This window comes from Poromitra crassiceps, assembly GCF_964638095.1.
Source record: "Poromitra crassiceps genome assembly, chromosome: 14".
NCBI classification, from domain to species: domain Eukaryota; kingdom Metazoa; phylum Chordata; class Actinopteri; order Beryciformes; family Melamphaidae; genus Poromitra; species Poromitra crassiceps.
Genome location: NC_139633.1, coordinates 25,326,036 through 25,341,035, shown reverse-complemented (window position 1 = coordinate 25,341,035; position 15,000 = coordinate 25,326,036). Strand labels below are relative to the sequence as shown.

At 43.2% G+C, this 15,000-nt stretch overlaps 1 protein-coding gene across 1 annotated transcript in view; it reads right to left on the bottom strand.

The window, feature by feature from the left end:
- rgs7a (regulator of G protein signaling 7a) overlaps positions 1-15,000 on the bottom strand; it is a gene marked incomplete at its 3' end in the record, with an annotated part of 70,806 nt that overhangs the window by 17,883 nt on the left and 37,923 nt on the right. Inside the window, exons 2-4 of the mRNA XM_083650515.1 lie at positions 14,723-14,819; positions 10,558-10,608; positions 816-922 (exon numbers count right to left, since the gene is read on the bottom strand). Of these exons, the coding sequence (XP_083506641.1) occupies positions 816-922; positions 10,558-10,608; positions 14,723-14,819 (255 nt within the window). The remainder of the gene's footprint in view (positions 1-815; positions 923-10,557; positions 10,609-14,722; positions 14,820-15,000) is intronic.

Below are 15,000 nucleotides of genomic sequence, written 5' to 3'. Positions count from 1 at the left end.
TAAGCCTATCACGTTGCTCCTCAACCCAGTCGTAAGCCAATTGCTTGGAGGCGGGTTCCTTAAATATGCTTGTTTCTGCCTCATTCAGCCTCTCAATCATCGCTGCTGTCAGGCTCGCACCCTCCTCCTCCCCTTCTCCTCCCGGTCATCGCAGACCTATCCGATTCTTCAGTCGGAAGAGTCTCCATGAGTCTCAGAAGGAGATCACCAGCACCACCAGTATCTAGACACTGCAGGGGGATATATCTGGATGCTGATCTGGGCTGGTGCAGCTCTCTCAAGATCTCCCTGCGGTGTCTAACCGCCAAAGACTAATAACAATACTCTATTCTCATCATTCTTTCTGTCGTAAATTATTCACTTTATTGTAATAAATATCACTTTATTCATCCTTTGGTCTCTAGTCTCTCCTGATTGAAATAGCTTTGGGCATTGATTGACTTGACTTAGTTCTGTGACACACACTTGGGGGGCGCGCTCACCGTGTGGAAAATCGCTCAAGCTATCGATCCCGCTATTGACATTCAGAAGAACATGCACCTGCTCATGGAACTGGAAGGCTTTCTGGGACACAATAACAGCTAAACATATACTGTACTACTGCAATGAAAACAGAGTTCAAACACTTTACTGCTTTCACTCCAGCGTATACTGTGTCTACCTGTGTCTACCTGTGTCTACCTGTCTGTGCTGCACGTTTGGAATAAATCACGACGCACTGCTTTGAAAAGAAAACCATTTGCCTTCAAATGGCAAGTCAACTGAGTTATTAATATCATCATCATCATCATCATCATCATCATCATCATTCTTACCTGAAACCTGTAGAAAGTGCCGTCATCTTTGAGAGTGAGGACGTGGTCTGAGATGGGGAAGAAGTAGCCATGCGCAGCCATCAGAGTTCCTAGGTGCAGAGCCTCGACTGGGAGAGCAAACAAACACAAGAGCGTTTGCAACTTGTTATACCATATCAACTCTCCTGGTGACATATAGCAGCATGGACACACACACACACACATACACGCACACACGCGCACACGCACGCACGCATGCGCATGCATGCACACACACACACACACACACACACACACACACACACACACACACACACACACACACACACACACGCACGCACAAGCCTGCACTCACAAGTGCAAAACACTTGTGCACCAACACATTATGTATAGAGAGCCAAAGTGGAACGTCACTTCCTGCTTCAGCACTGTACCAGAGATTTTCATCCACCATTTATTTTCCCATAGACATTTCGTAAAATGCTTATAAAAATAGTTTTACTTGTTCAAACCAAACGGTTCAGATATATTTAGAAACAGGAGGGATCGCATAACATTTCATTCTGACCAAAACGTTAAAAAAAGCGAGTTTAAAGAAAATAAATATGTTGTTTTTTTTTGTTTCGGTCCGAGTGAAATGTTCTATGGTCTCTCCCGATTCTAAATATAGCTGACCCGTTTGGTTTGAACAAGTAAAACTATTTTTATAAGCATTTAACAAAATGTCTATGGGGAAATAAATTGCGGAAGAAAATCTCTGGTACAGTGCTGAAGCAGGAAGTGACGTTCACTTTGCCTCTCTATATCATCAATTAGCAATGCATTCAAGAGACGTTACAACAAAAACATATTTAATGGCCAAAGTAAAATTGTTGACCTGGTGAACTTAGAGGCTCATTAAGTAGTCTATTACCTTTATCGACGACCAGCAGGAATTGCAATAACGTTGATTGAACGTGTTTCCTTCTACACAGTAATCGATTCATCATTGGTATTGATTAGCAACTCTATCAATATATATATATATATATATATATATATATATATATATATATATATATATATATATATTTATACAACAGGTAGTTCCGGCCGAGCAATTTGATTGGACAAGTGGGATCCTACCAGTGCCGATATTTCACGATAACGCACTGGCGGTTCACTGTGTGTAGATCACTCCGCTTCAAAGCTGCTCTAATCAACAAAACGCTTCACAGCTGTAGAGTAGACAGTAGTAAAGTAGACAGCCTGCAGTTAATTAGGCTGATTAGGCTACATTTTCGGCAAAGCAGAAAGCTGAGGGGACTATTTTTGTTGGTGGAGGAATAAATAGAGAAATCCTATATTTTCTCAGATCGCTTAAAAAAATAGCAGCACACCATTCCTGTCAGTTTGTCTGTCTGTCTCAGGTATCACAATAAACTAATACATAATGAGGGGTGAAATTGTGACCCTGTCTAGATAGGCAGAGCTACTGACACGTATCCCTGTAACAACAGCATGCAAAGATAAAATATGCAGATCTCTCACACACGCACACACGCGCGCGCGCACGCACACGCACACACACACACACACACACACACACACACACACGCACACACACACACACACACACACACACACACACACACACACACACACACACGCACAAGCAGACACAGCCCCATCTCAGGGGATAAAGAAAAAGTCAATCTATATTGGGGTGTGTGTGTGTGTGTGTGTGTGTGTGTGTGTGTGTGTGTGTGTGTGTGTGTGTGTGTGTGTGTGTGTGTGTATGTGTGTGTGTGTGTGTGTGTGTATGTGAGAGAGAGAGAGAGAGAGAGAGGGAGAGAGGGAGAGAGAGAGAGAGGACAGGTGGTCAGGCTGTGTATGACTGGTCTATATTATGCATTAATAAATTATGACTCATAACTTATTAAACACCTGTTTACTTATAAACTTGCCCTTTGGTCCTCCGCTGTGCTTCTCCACTGTGCTTTGTCTCTCTCCTTAAAGCCAATATTGTCTCATTATATACATGATACATTAATATATTATGAACATAAATAAAAAGATATTTATAGTAGATATTAGATGTGGTGTGACATTAAAAGTGTGTGTGTGTGTGTGTGTGTGTGTGTGTGTGTGTGTGTGTGTGTGTGTGTGTGTGTGTGTGTGTGTGTGTGTGTGTGTGTGTGTGTGTGTGTGTGTGTGTGTGTGTGTGGTCTAGAAGGAACGATTGATTATAGATCTGGACAGCAGATTAGACTCTGCACTCATCTGTCCATGGAATACCGAGGAACTCAAACGGAGAAGACAGACATTTTACCAGGACAAATCCTCTCATCCATATTACTTCTTACTCTCTTTGTACTTTAAAAGTTATTATCCACTCCAAATCACATTTTCCACATGATTATCTCTGACATGATAAATGTCAGCCGCAAGTGAAGTCGGCAAAGTATGAAAGATGACATCTGTAACAGTGGAGTCGTCGTCGTTGGAGGACAGGGCTCTTCTGTGTGGAGTGATATGTCACCTGTGATGTTTTGCTCATCCCCTCTCTATTGTTCAAGGGAAGCTGAGGTTGCAATGACCTTTCAGTCGGGATGGTTGATGAATGTCAACTCTTAGATTTTGGATATCGTAATATAGTGATATGATATGGCATAAGTGTTGTCTTTTAAAGGCTGCATTACAAGATTCAAGATTCAAGTTTATTGAGTGTCCCAGAAGGGCAAATTGGATGTATTACATCACATTACTGATGATTCTTTATCAAAAATCTCTTTATGTAAATATTTTGTGAAAGCACCAATAGTCATCCATGTCGCAATATCGATATCGAGGTATTTGGTCAAATATTGTGATATTTTATGTCCATTTCGCCCAGCCTTTTACTTACCAGCCAGAGTGTGTGTGTGCTAAATGTAGGCATGTGTGAGACTGGCGCTAGGACCCTGGGGACGTCATTAGCAGTGGGCTGGTCGTTCTTAGCGAACGCGGAGGAAATGTTTTTTCAGAGAGGAACACCGTAGCCTGAGTGTAGCCTTGCCCCCAGCCAATTATGCCATCGCTTCTACAGTAAATAACTGTCTGCGCTCCCAGAGGAGGTTGAATGTTGGAGTGCAGGCCATGAGAGCCAGCAGCCAGCTGCACCAGCTGAGAGACAGTAGCTGCTGAAATTCCCAACAGCGCCTCCACAGGACAAGACATGAGCTCCGTGTCAAAAACCCAGCAGTTCGGAACACTGGCAAAGGGATTGTTGGAATATTTCTTCAGCAGAAGGAATCAATAGAGAGGCAAAGTGACCGCCTACTTCCTGCTTCAGCACTGTACCAGAGATTTCCATCCGCCATTCATTTTCCAATACACATTTCGTAAAAAGCGTATACAAATGGTTTTACTGGTTCAAACCAAACGGTTCAGCTATATTTAGAAACAGGAGAGATCGCATAACATTTCACTGGGACCAAAACATAAAAAAATGCAGGTTTACATTTTTTCGATGTTGTTTTTTTAAATTTTGGTCCGAGTGAAATGTTCTATGGTCTCTCCCGATTATAGCGTTAGCTGAACCGTTTGGTTCGACGAAGTACAACTATTTTATAAGCATTTTACGAAATGTCTGTGGGAAAATAAATGGCGTATGAAAATCTCTGGTACAGTGCTGAAGCAGGAAGTGACGTTCCACTTTGCCTCTCTATATGTATTGAAGAGATCAAAGAATATCAAAGAGATACTGTATTTGTATTTTTCTCCAAATGAAGTTTAGTGTAGGTTCAAACAGGAAGATGTTTGTTTGCTCAATCAGAGTTAGCCACATGTTCCTATTGAGCCAATCACACGTTAGCCGGCAACTTTCAAAGCCACTGTCCTCTCTTGTGCTGTCTGCTGTCATGTCAGTGTGATCTGCTGCAACCCTCCTCCACCCCATCATCATCTCCAGTCCATCACTTTCAGACATTTCCAGAAGCCCTCGTCTCTTCTCAGATCTCAGAGTCCATCATCACCAGGTCTCGACTCCACGGGGAGATGTTCTTCTATTCTACTCGTGCCTTCACTACCCTCTTCATAATCACAACGAGGTCAGGATGATCGCCGAAGACTTTGTAGGCCGACAATCGATAATCATTGTTCATAAATTATTGTTCACTAAGGAATGAGTCTCTCCTGATTGAAATACAAATACTAGGTATTACTGTTGTTTGTCAAACTGAAAATTGAATCGGCTTACACCAAGAACTTAAAATGGTTGGAACACCATTTCTATAAATAACTGCTGAGCTATAGACTTGACACCAAATCTTCCAATCGGTGTTAGAATTGATCCGGCTAACAGAAAGGTAAAATAAGAGCTTTGTACATCCGTTGAATGTGTTCATTTAAGAAAAATAACAATGTGATACTTTTTATTGATCCTTGCATGGAAATTATTTTTTCACTTTTCACAGGTCAGAGGTCAGTGACCCTGGAGCTGGTAGGGATTGATAACTCTGCTGCCCAAATCAAATGCTAATTTAGTTGATCCATGTGTGACATAATAATACATAAGCTCCATAGGCCTTTCAGGCTGTCAAGAGGCATTTCAGTGAAATCAGCCCAAAGCCCATTAAAAGCCATGTCAATCATGAGAGACTAGAATGAAAGTTCACAATAAACTTTAATGATACAACGAAACAAGATGAAGGTTTGGCGTATGGCTCCATGATGACGCTCCTCCAGCGATGAGGAGAGGAGGGCGTCAGCAATTCATAGAATAGAAATCCCCCCATGGGGAATCGCTCTAGAGCCATGACGTTGGTGGTGGCAGGGGAGGAGGTGGGGCCAACCCACATAATAAAATACAGCACTTCAAATACTCTCGACCGCTTTAGATTATTGGTTCAGTGGCAAAGCGAGGGGACGGAGATGGCTTGAACCCATTGGCTATTGATAGTAGGGGTGGGAATCGCTGAGTAGCTCACGATACGATATCGTCACGATACTTGGCCCTCGATAACGATATTATCACGATACAGCGATACTGCGATAATCGATATATTGGAAGACGATACATCACGATACCTGTGTAACTGAAGAGAAAAAAATACCCCTAAAAGGCAAGAAGCAGGTATTATGTATTTATTAGCAGAATTGACATGAACTCTCTCAGAGTTCACTCACTCACTCATACCATTTTCGATACCACGGAGGAAAAGTTACACATTAAGTCTTTTTATTATTATTATTAAAACAAGAAAACCTATATAACCTACCTACCTATATAATTTCTAAAAGTAGATATTAATGATCAAACATTTCCATTCATGTAGCCTACAGTATTTATGTTTTTGTTTCAACTACAAACATAAATAAACGTCAACTTGAAACTATGTTTGAACTACCACACACAGCAAAATATTTTAGCCTGTTTATTAATTTATTTTTTATTTTTTTAATAAACATATCGATACTTGGTGCCAGTGTATCGATAACGTATCGCAAGTGGAAATATCGTGATACCGTGAGTATCGATATTTTGTCCCACCCCTAATTGATAGCGTGGGAGAGCGTGGATAACTGTGATTGGATAGGAAGGGATATGGGCGTGGAGAGCTGAATGAATAGGCAGGAATGTGAATGGACGGGGCGTGGCAAGTAGTCTACATGATTGAAATGGCCCTTTTTCACAGCTGCCATTTTGTGTCTAAAAGGCAGGGTAAACACAGGTGCAACCAACTCACTAATTAGGGCCGCAGCACTGGAACACCTAAATGGGCTGGAAGTTGGAAACCCTAATTCATGTGTTGGTGCACCTGTGTTACTTCCTGCCTTTGAGACACAAAATGGCTGCTGTGAAAAAGGCCCTATTAGTCTGAGACTACACTTCACTTGTTCCTATTTTTAAGCGCTGTGCAGCAGCTTCTACAGGTGACGTGCGTGTCTGTTTGTAGCATGGGAAGAGCACGAGACGAGCACAACATGTAGCCTAAGCCCCGTCCCCGGCTCAACAAGCCAGGTCGAGAGTGAATAGGCTCATTTCAATCACAGCAACATTTTGAGGTGGTAATGCAGGAAATAACACAGGTGTAATCATCAGCATTAATGAGGGCACCTGGCAGTGGAACGCCTAAACAGAATGGAAGTGTAATTAATGGTATTATTAGCGTACAGCTGCTTTACTTCCTGCTTTTACCACCTCAAAAGGGTTGCTGTGAAATGGGTCCATATGGATGCTGAAGTCACGCCCTCTTCCGGGACTTCATTCCCCATTCATTCATTCATTTGCCCATAGACGTTTCGTAAAAATCCTTTAGAGACGATAGAACCGCTCACTCAGACCAACATGGTCAACATGGACGGGCAATCTCACGATGGCGAGGCTTTGGCACGCTATGGAGAGAGCGGCTCAAAGTTGCTGAAACACAAACACACGCACGCACACACGCACACGCACACACACACACATGCGCACACACACACACACACACACACGCACACACACACACACACACACGCGCGCGCACACACACACATCAGTCTCCTTGCTTAGCCTCAACAGACGGCATTTAATGCAGTAACCCTGCACTGCTTACTTCGCAACCTGGGTGGGATTTTTCAGAAGATTAGAGCTTTTTTATGCATGATATTCCTGAAACTCTGCATTCTCAACATTTCTATGCTAAATTATTCAATTCCTATGTGAGACAAATACAGAGCAACCTGCATGTCTCCATTCAGAGATGAACACATTCCCTCTTATTGAAACAAATGGTGTAGATTCTACCGTGTCTGGACAAAATGTCTTTAAAACTTGGAAAAGGACATTGTGAGTGCGCAGGCCTTTCTTCCTTTTTACAACGTTTTCGTTGGCGCTGCACCTGAGTTCAGTTGCGCTCGCATTCGGTGAGTCTGGACAAAATGTATCACTAAAGGATTAACTGTGCCAATTTCAATAGACGCTTTCATCTCTTTTGTAACACCATGTCTACCTGTGGCACGTCAGTGTTTCTCACCTTTGTGCCAGCTATGTGATGGAGTGCTCTGAATAATAATGTAGCCTACACACTACTGAGGTGTTTCAGCCCATTAACTGTGGTCTGGAGTTAACTACGAGCTCAAATGCTTGGCAAGCCAGACAAACCATTTGATCAACTTGTCAAGAGATGAGAAACCAAAACCTGTTGTGGTCAGAAAGTGACGGGATCTTTCAGACCATTTTGATTTAAAAAAAATCCCCACAACTAAATCCCCACAACTGAGCATACAACAAAGCATGAATGATGTGGTCTGTGATGATCTGAATTGCACTAATTGAAAGGGTTTACTGTAACGAGTTACTTGTCCCAGAGGAGATCTATCCAGTGGCTAAAAGTGTTGAAAGAACTTTGGAGGGCAACTTTAGGCTAATCGAATGCAGTATTGGCTGAAAATAGGATTCAGCAGAGAGACTGTGAAATAGGATGATAATGGGTTCATCTCAAGTGTGTCCATATATTATATGTGGCATTCATTTAGAAAAAAAGAGATGTCTCTTAAATTCCAGTCGACTTCGATATAAACTTGTCCGCCTTTGCTTAATATGGTGCTATCATGCTGTGAGCCAAATTAATTGGAATCCAGTTCCCTGAGTTCAACCCCCCGGAGTGTTTCTGTGCCGTGGTATACCTACCTACCAAAACCACTTGATTTTGCACTCGATTTAGAATTCGATTTCCGAAAAGCCATTGTCATTTTTTTAGTCAGTTTGACAAAATAAATTGCATGAAGGACATCGTTGTGAACATCAGCTTGTTGGCAAGTGCGTTGTACGGCAGATTTGACAAAAATGTGATTGTAAAGTTGCAAATTCGTGTAGGGAATGGCTTACAGTATGTGTTATTTTCAGACTTCAGTTGCAGCAGCAACATGATATAAGGATGAGCATCTTGTGGCCTAGTTGAGCATGCTAAGCAGAACTGCTGGTTTGACAGTTTTCTTTGTTGTTTATTGTTTGTGTTTTTTTATTGTTTTTTTGGTAAATGAGACCAGTTGGTAAGATTTAACAAGCGACTTTATTCAACAAATGGCATGACATGGCAACTACTTTGCCGTCTGACTCCATTGTAAGATGACGCCCCTCTTGCGGTGAGAGGGGGGCATCCCCCCCCCCCCCCTCCCCGTGGGGGATTCTTCAGGAGTCAAGACTCGTTGGTGGTGGACTGGGGAGGTGGGTGGGACGAAACGAGAGCTCATTGTGGACAAACAGCCGAGATGCCAGCTGCTGCTATGACTCGGCCAGAGAGGGAGGTGAGCTAAGATCTTCGCTATATATACTAGGATGAAACTGGCGACGACTGACGTCATAATTGACGTCATACATCATAACTGACATCATACTTGACTGACGTCACGGGCTGATCAGATATGAGAATATGGAATACGGAGGTCTACGTGGGTTGAAATTCGGTCTGCGTCCATACGTGTGTGTGTGTGTGTGTGTGTGTGTGTGTGTGTGTGATCTCAAATACTGCTGAGCTATTAACGGAGGTATTTTACCTTGATTTGCTCCTCTCAACACACATACAGTACACGTGTCATATTTGCAAAGCACCTTTCACTTCCACTACACCACCACACAGTGGCGCATGCATAAGAACCCAAATAAACACAGAGAAGAGAGAGAAAAACACAGGTACACAACACAGTACACATTCACAGAAACACACCAACACACAAGAGAACGGTGAATTGCTGTTGTTGAACAGTGAGTCAGGCAAATCAACAATCCAGCATGTCACTGAACTGTTCAACTAAAGCACACACTAGAGCAAAACACCAACTAAGAGAGGTACCGTAATTCAAAACATTTCCCCCTTGTTAGCTATTCCTCCATAACCTATGCACCAAAACATTTGTTTTTGCATTTTTTCCTGTGCTTTTATATTAAAAACGGTTTACTTTTACGTGTTGAAAAATGTTGCATTTTTTTAGTGGTTACGTCATGGTCTGCAGGTGTGCAGAACCAACGCTTCATTTCATGCCAGGAACATCGATAAAAACCGACATCCACCTGTGCTCGGAAAAACCCGCTGGTCTCATGAGCTGAGCCGGGAATCCTGGCTCTTTAAAGATTGACTTTATTCCCAAGCTACATGTAATGGCATGTTGCCAATTACTACTTACTGTATACTGGAAGTGTACTTATACATGCTGAGACTGCCTTTCTAGAAAAGAACAATAAATGCCTGTTTTTCCCGCCTCCGATGTAGCCATTGTATGAATCCTATTTTTATGCGCCGCACGCAACAAAGCGTTCACGCTGCGGTTTTGATGTTTCCCTCAGAGCGATTGTTGGAGAAATTAAAATTGTATTCTGTTTTCAGTGGGCGGCTCACGGAATAATCACGCAGCCAGTCACTAAAAGACAGTTGAAACATATTTGCGTTATAATGTGAGCGTACTGTAGTTCACTTGCAAAACAAACACCAAGAAACTGTGGATGCGGGGATTTCGAACATCAGCTAACAACATAACGTTCCAAAAGCATTCTTTTTTTTAGTACAGACTAATGGAAATGTGAATAATCTGAATTCAAATGGTCCTGGCCCTGATGAGCACAGTTTCTCCTCTGTTTTTTAGCCCTGGGCGCCACCGGCAAGCTGGCAACTAAATTAACAATTGTTACATTATTGTGTACATACACTAACTAGTATATTGAAGTTTTTTTGAGCTCAACTTCAGCATTTGACAGAAGAAAGTCTCTACTACCCTTATCGCAGATAAATGTTCATCAGCTCGCTTCCAAATGGTGCATTACCTTGATCTTCAATGTTTAGATTCTTGATCATCCACTGTACAATATCAGAACCTGGAAGGAGAGAGGACATATACAAAATACTCATCAGTGACAGGCAGCTGAGATATTGACAGTATGCTAAAATCCTTTTTTTCCCACACTGATGCAAATGCAAAGGGATTACAATGACATCCTCAACTCTCTCTGCCCACCTTGACTCATCAGTGCAGTGCCTGCAAATCCCTCTCTAGCACCATGTGGGTGGGTAATAGGGCCATCTAGTAGCAAATATTATTTTCTGACACCTCCTCCATGCCACCTCTCCTTGGCTGTGTACCCCATTAATATAGCGGAGAGGAGCCGCGGCACGATGGCATAACTGAAGCACCCAATTTATAACAATACAATCTATCTGACTCAGTCACAGCTAGCATAAACAGAGCAGTCCGTTTCCCTGAAGAACACAATATGCCAACTGCAGGTATACAAAGCACAGATAAAGGTCTGAATAGAATGCGAGACAGTGTTCATTCTGTTACATCGCCACACAGCCATCTTGCTAGGAAAAATAGACAGTGAAAAATTAACAGCTGATTATAATGAACCACTGAGGCCATTGAGCTCCTTATATAGTAAAACACCATATCGTAGGAAATGCATGTGACATCAAGGGAATACTATGAAAATGTGGCGGAGGGGATGATATTCTTAATATGTGTATACATATATATATATATATATATATATATATATATATATATATATATATATATATATATATATATATATATATATAAATCCATCTTCAAAAATGTAACAATTCCCAAAGCAAAGGTCTTGAGATGCTTCCAAACTTCAAGAGCAACTCGTACTGTACTTTTATGCCAGTGGGCATTTTGTAAGAGGGGGACATCACATTTCTTTATTTTTATTTTTATTTCTTTAATAAAACTGAACTCATCTTGCCCGAGAATAATTTTCACATCTCAGTCAGAACAACATAACAGCAACCCCTGTCCCGTAGGCATTTTCACACCCCGGCGCAACACGTGACTTTGGCACCGCGGCTAAATATACCTCGCGCGCTATTATTACTGTCTGTCATGCTGACAGGTGAGAGAGAGGGTGTGTCGAGGAGACGAGAGCCACAGGAGACTGGAAGAGAGACACAAGGGAATTGATGCGGTGAGACGGAGGCAATCTGTGTGGCCGTCTCTCTGTCCATCAATCTCCCTCTCTGTTGTCTTTTGTCTCCGTCTTTCACTTTCTGTCTCTCGCACTCGTCTCAACCCACTTTCACTCTCGCCCTCTTTCGTGGCACACCCCAAACCCCCCCCCCACACACACACTCCCAAAACACAACTTGCTCAAACTATTACGTGACACCTCTGCATATTAATAGGTGTATTAATAATCAAGAGGGTGTTAGTTGCGTTGCATAACGAGATGAGATTTACCATGGATTAACATCATTAAAACAACCCCGTTTTCACACTATATCAGTGATGACCCACTTTCCTGGAGTTTAAATGAGATGTGTAAGGTAATCCGCTAACAAGGCTGCTTCTCCCAATTGATTAATATCATACAGTACTCACAGATTGGACTGACATGTTTGCGTGCCAGTCTGTGTGCGTGTGCGCGCGTGTGTGTGTGTGTGCGTGTGTGTGTGTGTGTGTGCGCGCGCGTCTGTGTGTGTGTGTGTGTGTGTGTGTGTGTGTGCGTGTGCGTGTGCGTGTGCGTGTGCGTGTGTGTGTGTGCGTGTGTGTGTGTGTGTGTGCGCGCGCGTCTGTGTGTGTGTGTGTGTGTGTGTGTGTGTGTGTGTGTGTGTGCGCGTGTGTGTGTGCGTGTGCGTGTGCGCGCGTGTGTGTGTGTGTGTGTGTGTGTGCGAGCGAGCCACCGTGCACTGACACAATACACACATAATATGGTAACGATCCCCATGGGAAAGCTGGGTGGTTGCATAAAGAAAACAGTAACAGGAAGGACAAACAGAATATAAAATAAGTATGCGGCAAAAGGGTCATATCAATATGTGGAACTATTAATTTATAGGACATGCTGAGTAGAAATGTATGAATGAATTAAACTGGGAAAGCGTTAGGAGAGTGTACAAACGGCACAAATAGCAGCAGTAGAACCAAATAAGACGAAGAAAACAAATGAATGGAAAATATGTTCTAAAAATAGACATATCCTACATATCACAAATGAATCAGAATCAGAATCAGAATCAGAATCAGCTTTATTGGCCAAGTATGTACACATACAAGGAAATTGGCTCCGGTTACTCTCAGTGTACTCTCAGTGTACTCTGACACAAAAGAAAATAAAATAAAAAGTAGGCTCAGGCTAAAACAAACAAGAATCACAAAGGATAATTAAACATTAGCATTAACTACTATATACAATGCAATAATCATCATCATCATCATCATCATCATCATAATCTTAATAATAAGTGTATGAAAGAGCGTCTATATTGTAAGTGTGTGTATGAAGGGAATATATATACGTATATGTACAGTATGTATGGATATATACAGTATGATAATAGAATATGAGGAAAAACAGTATGTGAACCTGCAGCAGCATGTCTGCAAGATGTGCTCAAAGAAGCAGTGAGTGCTGTGCATCGTGCATGACGGCGTCTGACTTAATGAGCATCGTTGTTTCGCAGCTACATGTGTGTCTTGTGGCCGTGCTGCTCACACCATGCACCAATCAAACCACGCACATATTCATAGGAGACAGGAAAGGAAGCGCACGCACAGATACACACACACACACACACACACACACACACACACACACACACACACACACACACACACACACACACACACACACACACACACACACACACACACACACAGACACACACACACACACAATGCAGGTTATTTTCATACAGCTCTTTGAAAGACGTGTCTTTTCATTCCCAAGCTGGAGGAAAGGAATAGCGGTCCCATTAGTGTTTCAGGAGCCACGTACGGCGGGCGCAGCACGTCACATGACCTCACGTCACATGACATCAACATGTGGTGCAGATGCAGTTCACATACAGCGCGGCTGTTGTTGGCGAGGATCTTCTTGACGCATTCGACACATTCTCGGCCATTAAAGGCAGTGCCAGCTGTGCTCTTAAAGAAAGTGCCATCGTGTGGGAACAGAATTTCGGGAGTATTCCAGCTGCATTCTTTTCAAGATAATTCTAAATCATGGTGAAGAGGTTGTAAATGACAACATTGCATTATAGTTCGGCATGTTGCAGAAAGGGTTGGTTAGTAGTTATGGCATATTTGTAATGCTGTTGCATATGCATTTTTTTTAATGGCATTCTGTTGCAAAAATTATGAATTCTGATTACAGATACAGGTTAGACCACACATGGGCAAAATACGGCCCCCGGAATTGCAAAAACGCAAAAACTCTCCTTGTCCCATCACAGTCTCCCACGCTCTCCCTCTGGCCAATATCCAATCAGCTCAAGCCACTCCATTTCCCTTGCTGGCCATTCACCTAACCCAGGGGTGAGCAACTGGTGGCCCGCGGGCAGCATGCGACCCCCGACCTCACTCAGTGTGGCCCCTGGGTCAATCCCCCCCCCCCCCCCCCCCCCCCCCCCCCCCCCCCCCCCCCCCCCCCACCTCTCGCTCTGATGAATCTTACCTTAACAGTACAGTAATAAAAAACTACAGGAAATGCCTCACTCATCTCGGTGTTGCAAGCGTGTTCCACTCAACTCATCCCTCACTTGAGTATCACTCAAACTTACATTCTGGAAGTGATCCAGCAAGTTGGACAGCTCCAAAATCCAACATGATCCAACATTCTGGCACTGTTGGTGTGAAATGCCAAACTGACAACCTCTGCAAATATTTCCAGTGTTTTGATTGGCAAGCACAGAGTATCGGTCCAGCAGTTAGTGAGTGGGAGAGGAGAGGAGAGGAGAGGAGAGGAGGGGAGGGGAGGGGAGGGGAGGGGAGGGGAGGGGAGGGGAGGGGAGGGGAGGGGAGGGGAGAGGAGGTCAGAGGAGAGGAGAGGAGAGGAGAGGAGAGGAGAGGAGAGGAGAGGAGAGGAGGGGAGCGGAGAGGAGAGGAGAGGAGAGGAGAGGAGAGGAGAGGAGAGGAGAGGAGAGGAGAGAGAGGAGAGGAGAGGAGAGGAGAGGAGAGGAGAGCCTTACCTGAAAAAACACTGGGGATCTTGGATAGAAAACTTTTCACCGTGCGGATAGGGATTCCATTTTTCTCATCCTGCATGCGTGCTATTACGTCCTCCATCTGGACAACAGAGGAAAAAGAGAGGGGGAAGAGGGGAGAGAGAAAAAGAGAGGGGGAAGAGCAGGGGAGAGAGAAAAAGAGAGCCATTTTAGTCAACCTGCTTCAATAAATGGGAGCTATGTGAGCAAGAGAGACAGAGGTAAAACAGATAGAAACAGGTTCCCATGTGCCCCAGGTGTGT